The sequence below is a fragment of the Tupaia chinensis genome, unplaced genomic scaffold (genome assembly GCF_000334495.1).
Source record: "Tupaia chinensis unplaced genomic scaffold, TupChi_1.0 Scaffold000313_1, whole genome shotgun sequence".
In the NCBI taxonomy this organism is placed as follows: Eukaryota; Metazoa; Chordata; class Mammalia; order Scandentia; family Tupaiidae; genus Tupaia; species Tupaia belangeri.
Window position 1 is genome coordinate 925,265 of NW_006159806.1, and position 17,535 is coordinate 942,799.

Below are 17,535 nucleotides of genomic sequence, written 5' to 3' on the forward strand. Positions count from 1 at the left end.
TCTGCAGCGCCAGAGGTGGGTGCGGCTCTGTGCGCTCTAGGTCCGGAGGTGGAGGGTAGTGAGGTGACACCGGAGGCTTGTGGAGCCCCGGAAAGGGTCTGTTTTTGTCGGCCGGTTTGGGTGCTCGCTGTTGGGGCGCGCAGAGACGCCAGGACGGTGAGGGAACGCCGGTCGGCGACTTGAGGAGACAAAGGCTTCCGGGACGCAGCCCTTCTCGCCGACCCGGAACCGGGAGCCCAGCCTGCGCTCTGCACCTCTGCACTGGTGCCGGTGGAGATCGCGGAGTGGACTGCTGGCATAGGGTGTCGGAGACCCTTACCTGGCAGAACCCCAAACTTAAGAGCGAGCGTGACCAAATATGGAGTGCGCGCGGGCCGGCGACGGGAGAGGAAGGAACCCAGTCATCCTTCCATCCGTGTTGGCTAGTCCACGATTGCTAAGGAGGGCTGGACAGAAGCGCCCAGCCGGGAGTGTAAACTTGGGTCCTCATTCCAGGAGATCCCCCGACCCCGATCTGCAGTAGCTTATTTCTTTGGACGTTAGAAAAATCTCCATGCATTGCCTCCAAACTTAAAAAAAAAAAAATCACAGTGATAGGAGGATCCCTAAAAACATGCCCAAGTGTATATTATGGTAGAGCATTTCAGCATATGCCCCCTCCCCCGACGATCTGCTTTCCTTGTGAGTCCCACGCACAAAGCCTAATGAGATTCTGTGACAGTTAGAGGGCCGGACTAGCATCTGCCTTCCCTTTCAGCCTCTTCCTTTCTTCTGGCCCAGCCTCTCCCCAGCTCTGTCTCCCCCTCAGACTTGCTGTTTCTGACCTCCTCATTGTTCACCCTTTCACTCACTCTAGTCCCAGGCTTCTGCCCTCCTCATGAAGTGTTACCCGCCTTTCAGGGACTGTGTGTAACAATGACTGCTTTTCCCTTTTGCTCCTCTCTTCCCCAAATACATAAATAAAACATGCTGTATTATGTATGCTAGCAATAGTTTCTAAGCCTGTTATTTTCTTATTTATGGAGGTCTGGGCAGGGGACCTTGCTTTGTAAGTGTTCTCTGCCTTAGTAAGTACTCAGCATGTAATATTTCCTACAACTGCCGCTCACCATTATATTTAGTGCATTTGCATAACAGCAAAAGAAGAAAGAGGGGGAAGCAGAAGAAAGAGCTAGAAGGATGTGATAGAAACAGCATTTGCTTGTAGGGAGTTAACCTATTTGAGCCTATTTTATTATCTACAAAATAGGGATAAATAATTGCCAGAGTCTTAGAGTTACATAAATTAACATAAAGAACCTGATGTGTAATTAATTATAAAGAAATGATTATTGCCTTCCCATCTTAAAATTGGATGCAGGTTCATCTGCTTAATATAATACAGATAAGCTCACTATAGCTAATAGAGGGATTCCCCTTTGATTCTCTTCAGCAAATGAGAGCTAAGTCTGAAGTGTGTGGTTGGCAGTGGTGAATGGTGTAAAAGAGGAAATTTCAGGGTGGAGAATCAGAATCTGAGAATCAGAGATGTCCTTAATCACGCTGGGCATGCCATTCTTCCCTCTGTCCAGTGCAGGCTAATTTCTTCATCATCCCTCGTAGATCTTTACTACTTTTGCAGTAAATTAATGCTTTCAGGGAACATGGCATACACGTTATTCATTGCTAGGCGGTTTTGATAGTTACACCTTTAAATATGGCTCCCAAATCTGCCTTTCTGTTATTACATCTATCTATCCTACCCAGTAAAGAGCCAAGAATGAGACTATTCACAAATATACATAAAAGGGACTGCAGGAACCAGCAGATGGCGTGTGGTGGTTACGTTGCTGGACTCTTACATGGGCCACCTTGATTTGAGTACTGGACCTAGTGGCTTGAAACTCACACCGGGCACATGTGCATGCATGCCCGAAGTCCTGAGAGGAGAAAGCAGGAGAAGGAATTGAGATGTGGCCGTCCCTCCAGGGAGTGATTTCTTGCTTTCTGTCTCTCCAGCAAGCACATGTGCCCTATAGCAAAAATTTCTCCAAAAAAAGAACTTCAGGTTTTTATAAATGACAGGTTTTCTTTTCTTTTTTTTTAATTTAAAATTTTAAATAAAAAAAAAAAAACACTCTGAGTTTATTTAAGAAACAATCAGGGTCAGGTGACAATCTATTTTTATATGCCAATTTGTCAATCAAGGGCCCTACAGAGCTGGAATCTCTGTCACTGAGCTCTAAGTACACAATTCTAATGCACTAGTATATTTTTCTATTCTCATGTTGCTATGGACAAGAAATGGCTCGATGTTATTTGAAAATGGTCTATATGTCAGGCTCTGTACTGAACATTTTACATATATCATCTCTAATCTTTACAACGTTCTACAAACTAAGGATTAATTTCCCCATTTAAAAGACAGTGGAGAGTCAGAGGGTTTTAAGGGCCTTGCCCCAAAATATGTAGTCCATGCAAGGATTTGAACCCAGGTGTTTGAACCCAGGTGTTTCTAGCTTCAAATCTCATGTTCTTTCCATTATACTGTGCTACCAATTAAAGAAAGAAATACAGTTAATGTATCTTAGTCAAGATAAAATGGCAGGTACTGGCAATGGTGAGGTGGTAATACAACTGGACCTACATGGCAAAGGTCCCGGGTTCATCACCCAGGAACTCACTGAGCAAGGTAGGTACATGCACATACATGTCCATGATCTGGGCCAGCTGAGACTGGCAATGGACTGCACAAGAAGACTGCTGAGGTACTCCTCTCTTTTGGAAGGTGATCATGTTCTTTCAAAAACAGTTCAGTTCTGTTGTTTACTTCAGGCCCAGTTTTATAAGACTCAATATCGTTTCCTACTGATCCCATGAGATTCTCTCTTTCCCATATTGCCATAAAGTTTGCTTTGGTTTTATGAAATTCGTGTGTATAATCATGCGATAGGTCCCTCTGTCACTGTAACGTATGCATTAGAGCTGCATTCAAGGAGGGGACACCTGCACTGTTGGTATATTCTGCCATTTTATCATTTACCCCTGTAAGCCTTGCCAACAGCTGTTCAATCTCAATTGCCATCGTCTCAAACGGTCTGTCTTGGCTCTATCCATTCCAAAGGGGTGTTGTGTCAGAACTATCTATATCTGTTACATCTTCCATCTCAGGCACTGCTGTCACGATAACTTGTACATAGTTTACTAAAGGAAACTAATTTCAGGTCAAGTTCATTTTCCAACTGTCAAGCCTATTTCCTGAGATCTTCCCACCAATTGCTGGTTCCTGCCGCCATCTTTGTTGTCCCAAAATGGCAGATTTTCTCTCGGTTGACTTTATGGGTCAAGATTCTTCTTCTTCTTCCTTTTTTTTTTTTTTTAAATTTTTTGCAAGACAATGTGTGCACTCACAGGAGAGAGACAGAGAGAGAGAGAAGGAAAGTGAGCAAGCACCCACACACATACTGCGGTGGAGAATGGCCACGCCACAATCCCTTTTCCTTCATTCCTCTTTTCAACCCAGTCTTCCTTCCATCCGTGTTGGCTAGTCCACGATTGCTAAGGAGGGCTGGACAGAAGCGCCCAGCCGGGAGTGTAAACTTGGGTCCTCATTCCAGGAGATCCCCCGACCCCGATCTGCAGTAGCTTATTTCTTTGGACGTTAGAAAAATCTCCATGCATTGCCTCCAAACTTAAAAAAAAAAAAATCACAGTGATAGGAGGATCCCTAAAAACATGCCCAAGTGTATATTATGGTAGAGCATTTCAGCATATGCCCCCTCCCCCGACGATCTGCTTTCCTTGTGAGTCCCACGCACAAAGCCTAATGAGATTCTGTGACAGTTAGAGGGCCGGACTAGCATCTGCCTTCCCTTTCAGCCTCTTCCTTTCTTCTGGCCCAGCCTCTCCCCAGCTCTGTCTCCCCCTCAGACTTGCTGTTTCTGACCTCCTCATTGTTCACCCTTTCACTCACTCTAGTCCCAGGCTTCTGCCCTCCTCATGAAGTGTTACCCGCCTTTCAGGGACTGTGTGTAACAATGACTGCTTTTCCCTTTTGCTCCTCTCTTCCCCAAATACATAAATAAAACATGCTGTATTATGTATGCTAGCAATAGTTTCTAAGCCTGTTATTTTCTTATTTATGGAGGTCTGGGCAGGGGACCTTGCTTTGTAAGTGTTCTCTGCCTTAGTAAGTACTCAGCATGTAATATTTCCTACAACTGCCGCTCACCATTATATTTAGTGCATTTGCATAACAGCAAAAGAAGAAAGAGGGGGAAGCAGAAGAAAGAGCTAGAAGGATGTGATAGAAACAGCATTTGCTTGTAGGGAGTTAACCTATTTGAGCCTATTTTATTATCTACAAAATAGGGATAAATAATTGCCAGAGTCTTAGAGTTACATAAATTAACATAAAGAACCTGATGTGTAATTAATTATAAAGAAATGATTATTGCCTTCCCATCTTAAAATTGGATGCAGGTTCATCTGCTTAATATAATACAGATAAGCTCACTATAGCTAATAGAGGGATTCCCCTTTGATTCTCTTCAGCAAATGAGAGCTAAGTCTGAAGTGTGTGGTTGGCAGTGGTGAATGGTGTAAAAGAGGAAATTTCAGGGTGGAGAATCAGAATCTGAGAATCAGAGATGTCCTTAATCACGCTGGGCATGCCATTCTTCCCTCTGTCCAGTGCAGGCTAATTTCTTCATCATCCCTCGTAGATCTTTACTACTTTTGCAGTAAATTAATGCTTTCAGGGAACATGGCATACACGTTATTCATTGCTAGGCGGTTTTGATAGTTACACCTTTAAATATGGCTCCCAAATCTGCCTTTCTGTTATTACATCTATCTATCCTACCCAGTAAAGAGCCAAGAATGAGACTATTCACAAATATACATAAAAGGGACTGCAGGAACCAGCAGATGGCGTGTGGTGGTTACGTTGCTGGACTCTTACATGGGCCACCTTGATTTGAGTACTGGACCTAGTGGCTTGAAACTCACACCGGGCACATGTGCATGCATGCCCGAAGTCCTGAGAGGAGAAAGCAGGAGAAGGAATTGAGATGTGGCCGTCCCTCCAGGGAGTGATTTCTTGCTTTCTGTCTCTCCAGCAAGCACATGTGCCCTATAGCAAAAATTTCTCCAAAAAAAGAACTTCAGGTTTTTATAAATGACAGGTTTTCTTTTCTTTTTTTTTTTAATTTAAAATTTTAAATAAAAAAAAAAAAACACTCTGAGTTTATTTAAGAAACAATCAGGGTCAGGTGACAATCTATTTTTATATGCCAATTTGTCAATCAAGGGCCCTACAGAGCTGGAATCTCTGTCACTGAGCTCTAAGTACACAATTCTAATGCACTAGTATATTTTTCTATTCTCATGTTGCTATGGACAAGAAATGGCTCGATGTTATTTGAAAATGGTCTATATGTCAGGCTCTGTACTGAACATTTTACATATATCATCTCTAATCTTTACAACGTTCTACAAACTAAGGATTAATTTCCCCATTTAAAAGACAGTGGAGAGTCAGAGGGTTTTAAGGGCCTTGCCCCAAAATATGTAGTCCATGCAAGGATTTGAACCCAGGTGTTTGAACCCAGGTGTTTCTAGCTTCAAATCTCATGTTCTTTCCATTATACTGTGCTACCAATTAAAGAAAGAAATACAGTTAATGTATCTTAGTCAAGATAAAATGGCAGGTACTGGCAATGGTGAGGTGGTAATACAACTGGACCTACATGGCAAAGGTCCCGGGTTCATCACCCAGGAACTCACTGAGCAAGGTAGGTACATGCACATACATGTCCATGATCTGGGCCAGCTGAGACTGGCAATGGACTGCACAAGAAGACTGCTGAGGTACTCCTCTCTTTTGGAAGGTGATCATGTTCTTTCAAAAACAGTTCAGTTCTGTTGTTTACTTCAGGCCCAGTTTTATAAGACTCAATATCGTTTCCTACTGATCCCATGAGATTCTCTCTTTCCCATATTGCCATAAAGTTTGCTTTGGTTTTATGAAATTCGTGTGTATAATCATGCGATAGGTCCCTCTGTCACTGTAACGTATGCATTAGAGCTGCATTCAAGGAGGGGACACCTGCACTGTTGGTATATTCTGCCATTTTATCATTTACCCCTGTAAGCCTTGCCAACAGCTGTTCAATCTCAATTGCCATCGTCTCAAACGGTCTGTCTTGGCTCTATCCATTCCAAAGGGGTGTTGTGTCAGAACTATCTATATCTGTTACATCTTCCATCTCAGGCACTGCTGTCACGATAACTTGTACATAGTTTACTAAAGGAAACTAATTTCAGGTCAAGTTCATTTTCCAACTGTCAAGCCTATTTCCTGAGATCTTCCCACCAATTGCTGGTTCCTGCCGCCATCTTTGTTGTCCCAAAATGGCAGATTTTCTCTCGGTTGACTTTATGGGTCAAGATTCTTCTTCTTCTTCCTTTTTTTTTTTTTTTTAAATTTTTTGCAAGACAATGTGTGCACTCACAGGAGAGAGACAGAGAGAGAGAGAAGGAAAGTGAGCAAGCACCCACACACATACTGCGGTGGAGAATGGCCACGCCACAATCCCTTTTCCTTCATTCCTCTTTTCGGGATTTTGGGCAAGCATGCCATGTACCTGGTGTGTATTTTTCAAGCCTCTGGGTCTGGGACTCAAACCATGCAGTCAATCATGAGAAATCTATCTGCCTTAACCACCACACTGCCATGTGGAAGTAACAGAAACTTGATCAAACCAACACAAAGAAAAACAGGAAAGATATTCTTGATTTGTATGAATGGAAAGCCTAGGGTGGTACATGGGCTCAGTCCTTATTATGTGGCCAGACTTTTCTTTGTGTTAGCTTATTCCTGGTGACCTCTACCTGCCTCTTGGCCATTTGCATCAGATGCTGTACATTTCCATCTCAGACTCCAGTGGAGGTCGCTGTTTACTAACAGTTCTTTCTGACCCCCCCTCCAGGTGTAGTTCTATTCCCTGTCTGAATGAGATCACTTACCTTATGCCTCATACCCATTGTTCTGGCCCTGAACTACTTTCAGAGCTCCTGGTGAGGCTCTATTCAGGATGTGTGGGTTTCAAGTAAAGCAAGAAAGGCTCTACCCAAATAAAAATTAGGCTGCTGGTGCCTCAGTGGGGAACAGGTGCTGAGCAGGCAAAAACAGCAGCTGTCCACCACACTGACATTAGCAGGTCTTTCCCTCACGACATGATCAGGTCTTTCCCTACCATAATTATGGTCTGGTATTTAGTCCCCTTGCATAGTGGCTGTGTCCTCTGGGTAGATTTTAGCTTCTTATTATCTTTCTTAAACTATGCGTTGACTTGAATATAATGTTACGGATGTGATTTCACCAGTATGAAGTTGCTAGTAGTTGACACAGTAATTCTTGATACTGGGTTTTAGGTAGGGACATTTAATTGAAGATTTTCTATCTTATTGCAATACAAGCTCTTTAAATTATAATAGTCACACAAATAACATAGCAGATGGTAGTGGTGCTTTTAATTATTGGCTGATAGAAAATCTGGTGTCCCAATCAATATCATTTAAACAGGTGGTATATATTCATGGATGTCATTCTTGTTTTTAAAAACTACTAGGAATTAGTCACAGCCCATCTGGATGTAATCGTCTTGCCAACTTGTCACTCCAGAGAAACCATACATGCAGCCTCACTTTTTTAGTCTTTGATTTGATTTGGAGAACTTAGGACTTGAGAACAGATCAGTTTGATGCATATTTTGGGGTGCTCATACTTTCTGAGCCTCCCCCTGTTGCAGGTATAGTTCTATTCCCTCTTATGCTTTTACTTGTCCTTTTTCAGTTCCTGAAACTAATATTTATTTTAAAACATTTTAAAGTTTATTTATTTAGATTTCTGCCATGGGCCATATGTACTCACATGAGAGAGACAGAGAGGGAAAGTGAGAAATCACTCCTCAGGGGGATGGCCTACTCCTCCCTAGTGACTTCAAAAAGCTTCCTGAGATTTCCTCTTTTGTCCTCCCATAATGCCTTGGACCCTCCATTCAAAGAGTCCTGTCACATTGCCAGTCATTCTAGGCAATTTCCCTACCATTGGAAGCTGAGCTCATTGAGGGAGCTCACCTTTTGTATTTTTGGAGTGTTTTTGGGGAAGAGCTAGCAGGTCATCATGAACAGGCCTTGCTTAGAGCTGGTAGTGAATAGAAGGAGGATGGCTGGGGATGCAGATGGCATAATGGATATGTCTCTGGGCTCCCGTATAGTTGACCAGTTTGAGTCCCGAACCTGGCGGCTTACAGTCACACCTGGCATGTGTGCGTGCCTGCCCAAGATCCTGAAAGAAGGGAGAAGGGATTGTGGTGTGGCCACTCCCGTGGGGAGTGATTTCTCGCTTTCTGTCTCTCTGTACCCTATAACGAAAAACCTCTCTTCAGAATAAAAAAAACAGAACAGAAAAGAAAAAAGACAGCAGTAGAGCATGTGAGTGGGGACAGCTAGCATGCAGTTAGAAAGGGAGAGGGAAATGGAGCTACTTCAGGGATATACACATACCTATTACACAGCATTTGTAGGAAGAGGGCTACAATCAATTAACAGTGACAAATGCTATGTGAAATAAAGAAAGGGGACCCAGCATGGTGGTGTAGTCAGTACTAAACAATGTTGGAAGCCATGTGGCAATTGTGGGTTCAGGTCCCAGGCTCATCATGAAAACAATTCCAGGAGCTCAAAATCCTGTGGAACTGGAGGGCCTGGGGAAGGGGATGGTGATATGATCAGACCCTGTTGAGGGTGCTTCTCCTTCTTGCACACGCGCATATTCTCTCATGAATAAAATCAACAACAACAAAATAAAAGGCCCTTGGATTTGGATATGTGCTTAACGGGATGTAGTCATGGTAATAATATAGACTTGCTTTTCCTCTCTCAGGCAGCAATGAATGTGGATCACGAAGTCAACCTTTTAGTGGAGGAAATTCATCGTTTGGGTTCAAAAAGTAAGTATTCTTACACAGGTATAGTATTTCTTCTGAGCTTACTTCTAAGACGGCAGGTCCAGGATTTGGAAAAGCCATTGAAGGGGTCACCCAAGGGCCACAGGACAGAGTTACGGAAGCTCTGCCCACAGTCCCGGGTGATAACTGCCTTTAGCCAGGAGGTGACATGTGGTTGGCCATATGGGAGTCCAGCACCTTAGCTGCTCTATCACCTGCTGGTCCAAATTTGGGGAATACTTAAAAGTAGTAAAAACAATAAAGAAGGGGCCAGCAAGTGGTATAGTGGTTAAGGTGATGGACTCCCATATGGCTGACTGAGGTTTGAGTTCTGGACCTGGCGGCTTGAAAAATCACACTGGGTTCCTAAGATCCCAGGAGGAGAATAGAAGAAAATGGATTGTAGTGTGGCCATCCACTCGGGGGAGATTTCTCACTTTCCCTATCACTGTCCCTCTCTGTCTCTCTCCTCTCCCATGAGTGCACCTGTCCTATGGCAAAAACCTAAATAAAGAAAAGACAAATTTAGCAACAATTTATACAAATTTAGCAATTTAGGATAAAGGAACTATTACTGTAAAATTACATCACGTAAATGAAAAATAGCTATAAAAAGTACCTTATGGGACCAGCTGGTGGTGTAGTGGTTAAGGCGCTGGACTACCAAATGGTTAACCATGGTTTAAGTCCCAGTGCTAGTGGCTTAAAACTCATTCTGCACGATGATGACCAGCAGTTAGCATAATGGCTATGTCGCTGAACTCCCATGTAGCCGACCGCAGTTCGAGTCCCGGACCCAGTGGCTTAAACTCATGCCAGGCGCGTGTGCATGCGTGCCCAAGATCCCAAGAGGAGAATGGGAGGAGAAGGAATTGCAGCATGGCCATCTCCCCTGGGGGGTGATTTCTCGCTTTCTATCTCTCTGTCTCTCTCTGTCTTTCTGGCAAGCGTATGTGCCCTATAGCAAAAACAAAACAAACAAAAAAACTCATTCTGCACATGTGCAGGCATGCCCACAATCCCAAGAGAAGAATGGAGGAGAAGGGATTGTAACATGGTCATCCTGCCTGGGGGGTAATTCCTGGCTTTCTCTCTCTGTCTCTCCAGTGAGCACATGGGACCTACAGCAAAAATCTCTCTCTCAAAAAAAAAAATTATAAAAGTTTTATTGTAGTTTGATTTTATTTAAAGCTGTGTGTTTGCTTATGAATCACAAATCCTTTGAAATAGAGGACACATTTTGAAAATGCCATTAAGTCATTAATATAAAATGTCCCAGGCATTAGTTTTCTAGTTCTGCTGTCACAGGTCACCACAAGTTTAGTGATGTAATACAACATATTTAATACTTTAACAGTTTGAGTCTATCAGGTGGCATGATGGTTAAGGTGCTAGACTCCCACATGACTGACCATGGTTCAAGTCCCAGACCTGGAGACTTACTTTCTCACTCTCTTTCTCTCTCTTTATCTCCCTCTGGTGATTATATGAGCCCTATAGCAAATTTAAAAAAAAAAAATAGTAATGAAATCAGTAATTCTTTCTTTTTCTTTTTTTTTTTTTTTTTTTTTTTTCTGGGGAGGCTTTTTGCTATGGGGCACGTGTGCTCTCCAGATAGACAGACAGAGAGCAAGAAATCACCCCCAAGGGGGGCTGGCCATGCCACAATCCCTTCTCTTCCATTTTCCTCTCAGGAACTTGGGCATGCACACACACCCGGCATGAGTTTAAGCCATCAGGCCCGGGACTCAGACCATGGTCAACTACATGGGAGTCCAGCTATGTAGCATTGCCATCTGCTGGTCCCATGAAATAAAAAGTTCTTTAAAAAAAAACCTTTCCAGTTTTATAGGCCAGAGTGGGGATAAGGGTGGTCCTCACTAGGCTAAGATGAGGGTATATTCCTTTCTGGAGGTGCTAGCAGAATGTATGTTTTCTTGCCTCTTTTCTGCTTCTAGAATCTGCCTGCATTCCTTGACTGTTACCCACCTTTCTTCAGCCCGCAATCACTGCTTGAGTCCTCATGCTGTCTTACTCTGACATCCTCTTCTGTCTCGCTCTTCCATATTTAAGGACTCTTGTGATGACACTGGGATTCCCAGATAATCCAGTAAACCCTCCCCATTTCAGGATCATTACTATAATTGTGTCTGAAAAGTCTCTTTTGCCATGTAAGGTAACAGTCACAGATTCCAGGGGTTGGGACATAGATATCTTTGGGGGTCATTATTTTTCTTATTCCTTCCTCCTTTTTAAAAAGACTTTATTTTTTAAAATTTAATTGATTTTTATTATTCTTTAATTTGACCAGAGACAGAGAGAGAGCGAGCAAGCAAGGACTAATCAGGCATGCGGGAGTCTAGTGCTTATCCACCACGCCACCTGCTTGCCCCCTTAAGTTTATTTCTTTCATCTGAGGGGGGGGATTGCTTGCAATAGGGTGCACATGCTTGTCCACCCTGGACAGAGGTCTTCAGATCTGAACTTGGAACCTTCCCACATAGGTCAGTCTTATAGAGTACTGTGTTACCACTGTCTGCCATCCTCCCCCCTTTTAGGTCTTCTCTAGTCATTTTATTTCTCTAGTAAATCTCAGCCATTATTACTGTAATATACCAGAAAAAGATAAATGCAGGATATAAAAGTTGGCATGGGGGCCAGCAGGTAGTTACAGTGCTGGATTCCCATATGGCTGACCACGGTTCAAATCCTGGGCCTGGTGGCTTGCTTTTTCATTTTCTCTCTCTGTCTCTCTCTGGTGAAATTAAAAAATAATAAATTTGTTGAGCATTGGAGCTAACAGGTGGCATGGTGATTAAGGTATTGGACTCCCACATGGGGGGCCATGGTTCAAGTCCCGGATCTGGTGGCTTGCTTTCTTACTTTACCTTTCTCTCACTCTCTACCTCTCTCTGGTCAAATTAAAAAGTAACAGCAACAACAACAGCAAAAATTAAATCAACAATTCTTTAAAAAATATGTTTGTTGAGCATCTATCCATGCCAGGCATTGTGTTAAGTTTAAGTGCTGTAAGGTGTGTTCCTGTTCTGCAAGATCTTACTACCTAGTTGAAAAAATAGATAAACACTCAAGAGGCAATTAGAAGTAAAAATGGTATGCTAAATTGTGAAGTGCTGACGCTCTGTTCCATGTGGACCCAGTGAACTAGATTGCTGAAAGCAATAGTAGTTGGGGGCACTCAGTTAAGCCTTGTATCTCGGGGAGGACTCAAAAGCGTAGCGCAGGTCTGTTAAGGAGGAAATGAGTGAACTAGATTTGGAATGGAAATGAATCTGATGTTTGCAGAGAACACCCAGAAGACATTGGAGAATGTAATTCATTTAGTTCCTTGATCAAATGGACAGAATTTCCCAACTCTTTTTCTCCCACTCTCTTCATTATACCCACTTGAAGGAAATTTGATGTCTTATTTTCAGTAGCATTGTCCTTACTCATATTCCTCCCCTGCATTCCTGATTTCTCCTGAGCTCAGCGAGGTTCTGTTACTTTTGACATTACTATTATTGTTTGGGTATTAAAAATGTAAAGGCATATTTCTAAAGACAGAGGATTTGATTCTCTTTACTTATGTCAGCCTAGTGTCAGATTCAATTGGCTTTTAAATTTTAGCCTTTATACCTCTAGAGGAGTATTATCATTCTACTAGAGCAAATTGACATTCCTCTTCAAAATTAGCAACTTAATAAATAAGACTTAAGATAATAATCATAACTTCTATAAGCATGAAGATATTTTTAACGTAGCAGCTTTGCGAGACACTTTTTCTTGTTCTTGATAAAAGATGAGTTATTGAGTGGGAAAGCATACTTCAAACAGAGATATGTTATCTTCTGACGTATTATGGTTAATTATTTAAATTGTGGCTGTAGTAATTTTGACTTGTCTACATATGATATATGAGCTCAAGCTGGAAGTTGATTAATTTAGTCTTATCTAGTTCTTTTTTAAGTCAAATTATTTAAAAGTCTCATTTTTCATCCAGTGAAAAAAGATTGAGTGGAGAAAGATTATTGCAGATTCAAATTCTTTCATTCAGGAAACGTTTCTTTATCTTTAAATTGCCAGAGGGCACATGTGCTGACGAGAGAGAGAGAGAGAGAGAGAGAGAGAGAGAGAGAGAAAGCACTCCCAATGGAACATGGTCATGTACAATCCTTTCTCCATTTCTCCATTCTGTCCAAATATGGGGCATGCACTTATACATACCCAGCGTGTTTTCCAAGTTGCTGGGGGTGAGGCTTGAACCGTGGTCAGAAATGTGGGATTTGGCTCCCTTAACCATTAGACTACATGGCCGGCCTTCAACAAACATTTCCTGAATGCCCTCTTTCTGCTCAAGAGCTAGAGATGCCAAAATAAACAAAATTCTGCTGCAACCCTTGAGGTTCTCTGGAAGTAGCTGGAAGCAAGTATTGTGAAATGGTTACGAGCACGAGCTCTAGATTCAGACTCTGGGAATGAATCCTAGCCCCTTTTCTTTTCTCTTCTTTAAAGAGAGGTTTTTGCTATAGGGAGCGAGCCCTTGCCAGAAAGACAGAGAGAGACAGAGAGACAGAAAGCGAGAAATCACCCCCCAGGGGGTATGGCCAGACCGCAATCTCTTCTCTTCCATTCTCCTCTCTGGATCTTGGGCACGCACGCACACGCGCTCGGTATGAGTTTAAGACACTGGGTCCAGGACTCAAACCATGGGAGTCCAGCAACATAGCCATTACACCAACTGCTGATCCCCCAGCTCCTTTCCATATTTGCTGTGTGACCTTGGCTCATTACTAAACTTTGCTGTGCCTTGGTTTCCTTGTTTGAATACTACTACTACTACTATTGGGTCGTCAGAAAAGTCATGACACATTTTTAAATGTTTTTCTATGCAAAAATACATCATGATTTTTCCAACGACCCAATATATTTCAGTGATTCAAGGACACTTTCACATTTTTTTAAAACTCTCAAATAAGGATGTATCTTATAATCGACAGGTTAATTGGAATATAAAATAACGGTGCTTCTTGCAATCAGTTGTGTCATATCTTTTACGACATGTGGATTAAGTGGATTTTAATGTCTATAAAAATACATCAAACAACTGAGGAACATAGCAAGTACTCAATAAATGGTAGCTATTATTTCCTGTAACTCACAGTGAGTGCTTTGATAGATATATGAGGGGTCTTTAAAAAAGTTCATGGAGGGCAGGCTCCATGATGTGGTGATGATATGCTGCTCAAGAGAAGCAGGATCCCCCATGGCAAATGCAGTTTGCATCCCTGCCTCGTCAGCCTGAAACATGCTGGGCACGTAAGTGTCCAAGGTCTGATGGGCCAGAGCACTGTAAGGAGGAGATTGTGACCAGATCAGACCCTGTGGAGATGTTCTCTCCTTCTCTCTCCTGTGTGCATGCATGTGCTCTATCGTGAATAAAGAAAGAGGGCTGGTCCTGTAGCCTCGTGTAAGGGAGCTAGATCTCACAGCTGAGCACAGGTTCAAGCTCAGTACTGACGGCTTGAAAAACATAGGGCACATGTGAACACATGCCTATAGCATGGAGAAATGAAGAAAAGGATTGTAGGGGGGGATATTTTCCCTCTCCCTCACCTCTACACCCTCCGGCAAATTTAAAATGAAAGCAAGAGGGGCCAGTAGGTGGTGTGGTTAAGGCACTGGACTCCCTCCCGCATGGATGACTACAGTTCGAATTCCGGACTGGCGGCTTGCTTTCTCTCTTTTCCTTTCTCTCTCACTCTGTCTCTCTGCAGTCAAATGGGGCGGGGGGGAGGATAATAATATTAAATAAAATGAAATAAATAATTTTTTAAAATAAAATAAAATAAAGGCAAGAGAGAAAGCATTCATAGGAAATGCATGTTATGAAAAAACTGCAAGGATTCAAAGTTTTCTTGCACCAAAACAAACTTGATGTTTTTCCACGAACTTTTTGAAGTCCTCATGTTTCCTCAGTTCTATAAGAACTGTTAACCAGGGAATCATAGAAGATTTCTTAGGAAAGGTGACATTTTGAATTCATTTTTGAAGAAAAAGAATTTAGCTAGGAAAAGGAGTCTAGAATATTGGGCAGGTGGGCAAAGTCACAAACACAGAATCTCTCGTGTCATCTGGGCAACAAGAAAGAGTTCTCTATGACCGGATCTGGACATGCCTGGAGCTGGATAGGATGGAAAACCAGGCGAGTATGGGTGCAAGGCCAGGGAATGGAGAGCCGGAGAGGGACTGCAGGCTTTGCTTTATTTTGAAGGTGATAGGGAGCCATTGAAAGCTCAAAGTAAAAGACTGTTATGCAGATATGCAACTTATATTTTATCCCACACTATTGTGGATAATGTACTGGGAATGAAAATGGAGAAAGGGAGGCTGGCAGGCAGTTGGCAGTTTCCACCGTGCCATTACGCAGGTGAGAAACAATGATGGCCCAAACCAGAGAACTGACCATTGTTGAGGAGGAGTGACTGGAGCCACAGAAGACACAAAGGTCAAGTCACATGGGCATTTGTCAGGTTGCAGGCAAGAGGCAAGAAGACTTTCACAATCTATACCCAGATTTCTGCCTTTGGTGCCTTTAAAATGTGTAACCTGAGACCAACAAGTAGCATGGTGGGTAAGGCACTGGACTCCCACGTGGCTGACTGTGACGGCGGTTTGAATCCCAGACCCAGTGACTTGAAAATCACACCAGGTGTGTGTGCATTATGAGCCCAGAATCCTGAGAGGAGAATGGAGGAAAGGGGATTGTGGTATGGCCATCCTCTCAGGGGGTGATTGATTTCTTTTCTTTTCTTTTTTTCTTTTCTTTTTTTTTTTTTAGAGGTTTTTGCTATAGGGCGCGTGCACTTGCCAGACAGACAGAGAGAGACAGAAAGCAAGAAATCACCCCGCCACAATCCCTTCTCCTCCGTACTCCTCTTGGGATCCTGGGCACGCATGCACACGCACCCGGCGTGAGTTTTAAGCCACCGGGTCCAGGACGCGCACCGCAGTTGACTACGTGGGAGTCCAGCAACATAGCCATTACGCCAACTGCTGGTCCCAGAGGGTGATTTCTTCTTTCTGTCTCTCTACCTCTCTCTATCTCTCCAGCAAGCACCTGTGCCCTATAGCAAAAATCTCTCTTAAAAAAATAAAAACTCTCTGCGAACTGGGCAAACAAGCTGGCACTGATGTCTCTCCCACGACCACCTGAGATGAGGATATTCTCCCACGACAGAGCCTGCGGCTTGGCGGGCAGCATCAGCCTGAGGGCTGCTTTTGTCACCAGATAGGCCATCTGTAAAGGAACACCACTAATTCGCCCAGCCATTTCCACACCATCCTCCGTGCCGTGGAGTCGGACAGGGGACAAAACTCCCGGACTGAACAAAACAGGAATTAAAAAAGAAAACACAGGAGGGACCAGCAGTTAGCGTAATGGCTATGTTGCTGGACTCCCATGTAGTCGACTGTGGTTCGAGTCCTGGACCTGATGGCTTGAAACTCGCGCTGGGTGCGTGTGCGTGCGTGCCCAAGATCCTGAGAGGAGAATGGAGGAGAAGGGATTGCGGCGTGGCCATCCCCCCTGGGGGGTGATTTCTCGCTTTCTGTCTCTCTGTCTCTCTCTCTCTGTCTGGCAAGCACACGCGCCCTGTAGCAAAAAACCTCTCAAAAAAAAAAAAAAAAAAGAAAAGAAAACACATGAAACAATAATAAACCCAATAAGAAGAGGGGGAAAAAACCCAACTCCATGTTATGCTATCATTTAACTCTAGACTAGGCACCACCTTCTCTATGAAGTCTTCCTTACCATTCCGGCCCAAAGTCATCTTGCCCTCCTTCAAACCATAGAATCTTGTGTTTGTTACTCATTTGGCGTCTAATCACATACTGCTTTGTACCGTTGCTTTGTTTGTTCTGTGTGTATTTCTTATTTCTTCATGGGAATTGAAGCCGCCTCTCTGAAAGCTAGGAAGTGATTCCATCCTTCTGTATACCTGCCTCCCAGTAGGCGTTTACCAGTCATCAGGTTGGAAGGTCTACCCAGGCGCATGGCAACTCAAGACCTCTCATTGTGATGGCCTTGCTCTCGACCATGGGCGTGGGGTTGGGAGGGAAGAATTTATAGCAGCGGGATAGGAGGAGGTAAGGTGTTTAGCCAGGTGGACCAAGGGCATCAACCAACAATGAGGAGGTCCCTAGGTTACCCTTATCTCCAAATTTTCAGTTGATCATTTTTCCTCGGCAGATATTCTTTTAGTCGACCTTAATTTTAAATGTCCAAATAAGACATTCTTATTAAATGTGGATTTTGGCATACCACTAGGAATTCAGAGTAAGTGGTCATGATGAGTGAATATGCATTTTTGAGGCCTTGGTGTTCAGAACGCACTTAGAGAAGCACCACTTTAGATCCTAGGTTTCTCCTTTGTTACTTTTATTGATTCAACAACTAATATTATTGAAAATTTAAAATTGCGAGAAAGAGAGAAATTCACCTGGGTCGGCCCTGTAGTACAGTGATTAAGTACTGCGTGTA

At 43.1% G+C, this 17,535-nt stretch overlaps 1 protein-coding gene and 2 pseudogenes across 1 annotated transcript in view; 1 reads left to right on the forward strand and 2 right to left on the reverse strand.

The window, feature by feature from the left end:
• Positions 1 to 17,535, forward strand: part of ABRACL (ABRA C-terminal like) — a 21,376-nt gene that overhangs the window by 2,559 nt on the left and 1,282 nt on the right. The window contains exon 2 of the mRNA XM_006151086.3: positions 8,930 to 8,996. Within this exon, the coding sequence (XP_006151148.1) occupies positions 8,936 to 8,996 (61 nt within the window). The 5' untranslated portion in view covers positions 8,930 to 8,935. The remainder of the gene's footprint in view (positions 1 to 8,929; positions 8,997 to 17,535) is intronic.
• Positions 37 to 3,379, reverse strand: LOC102498082 (Golgi SNAP receptor complex member 1 pseudogene; annotated as a pseudogene).
• Positions 5,763 to 6,378, reverse strand: LOC102498483 (Golgi SNAP receptor complex member 1 pseudogene; annotated as a pseudogene).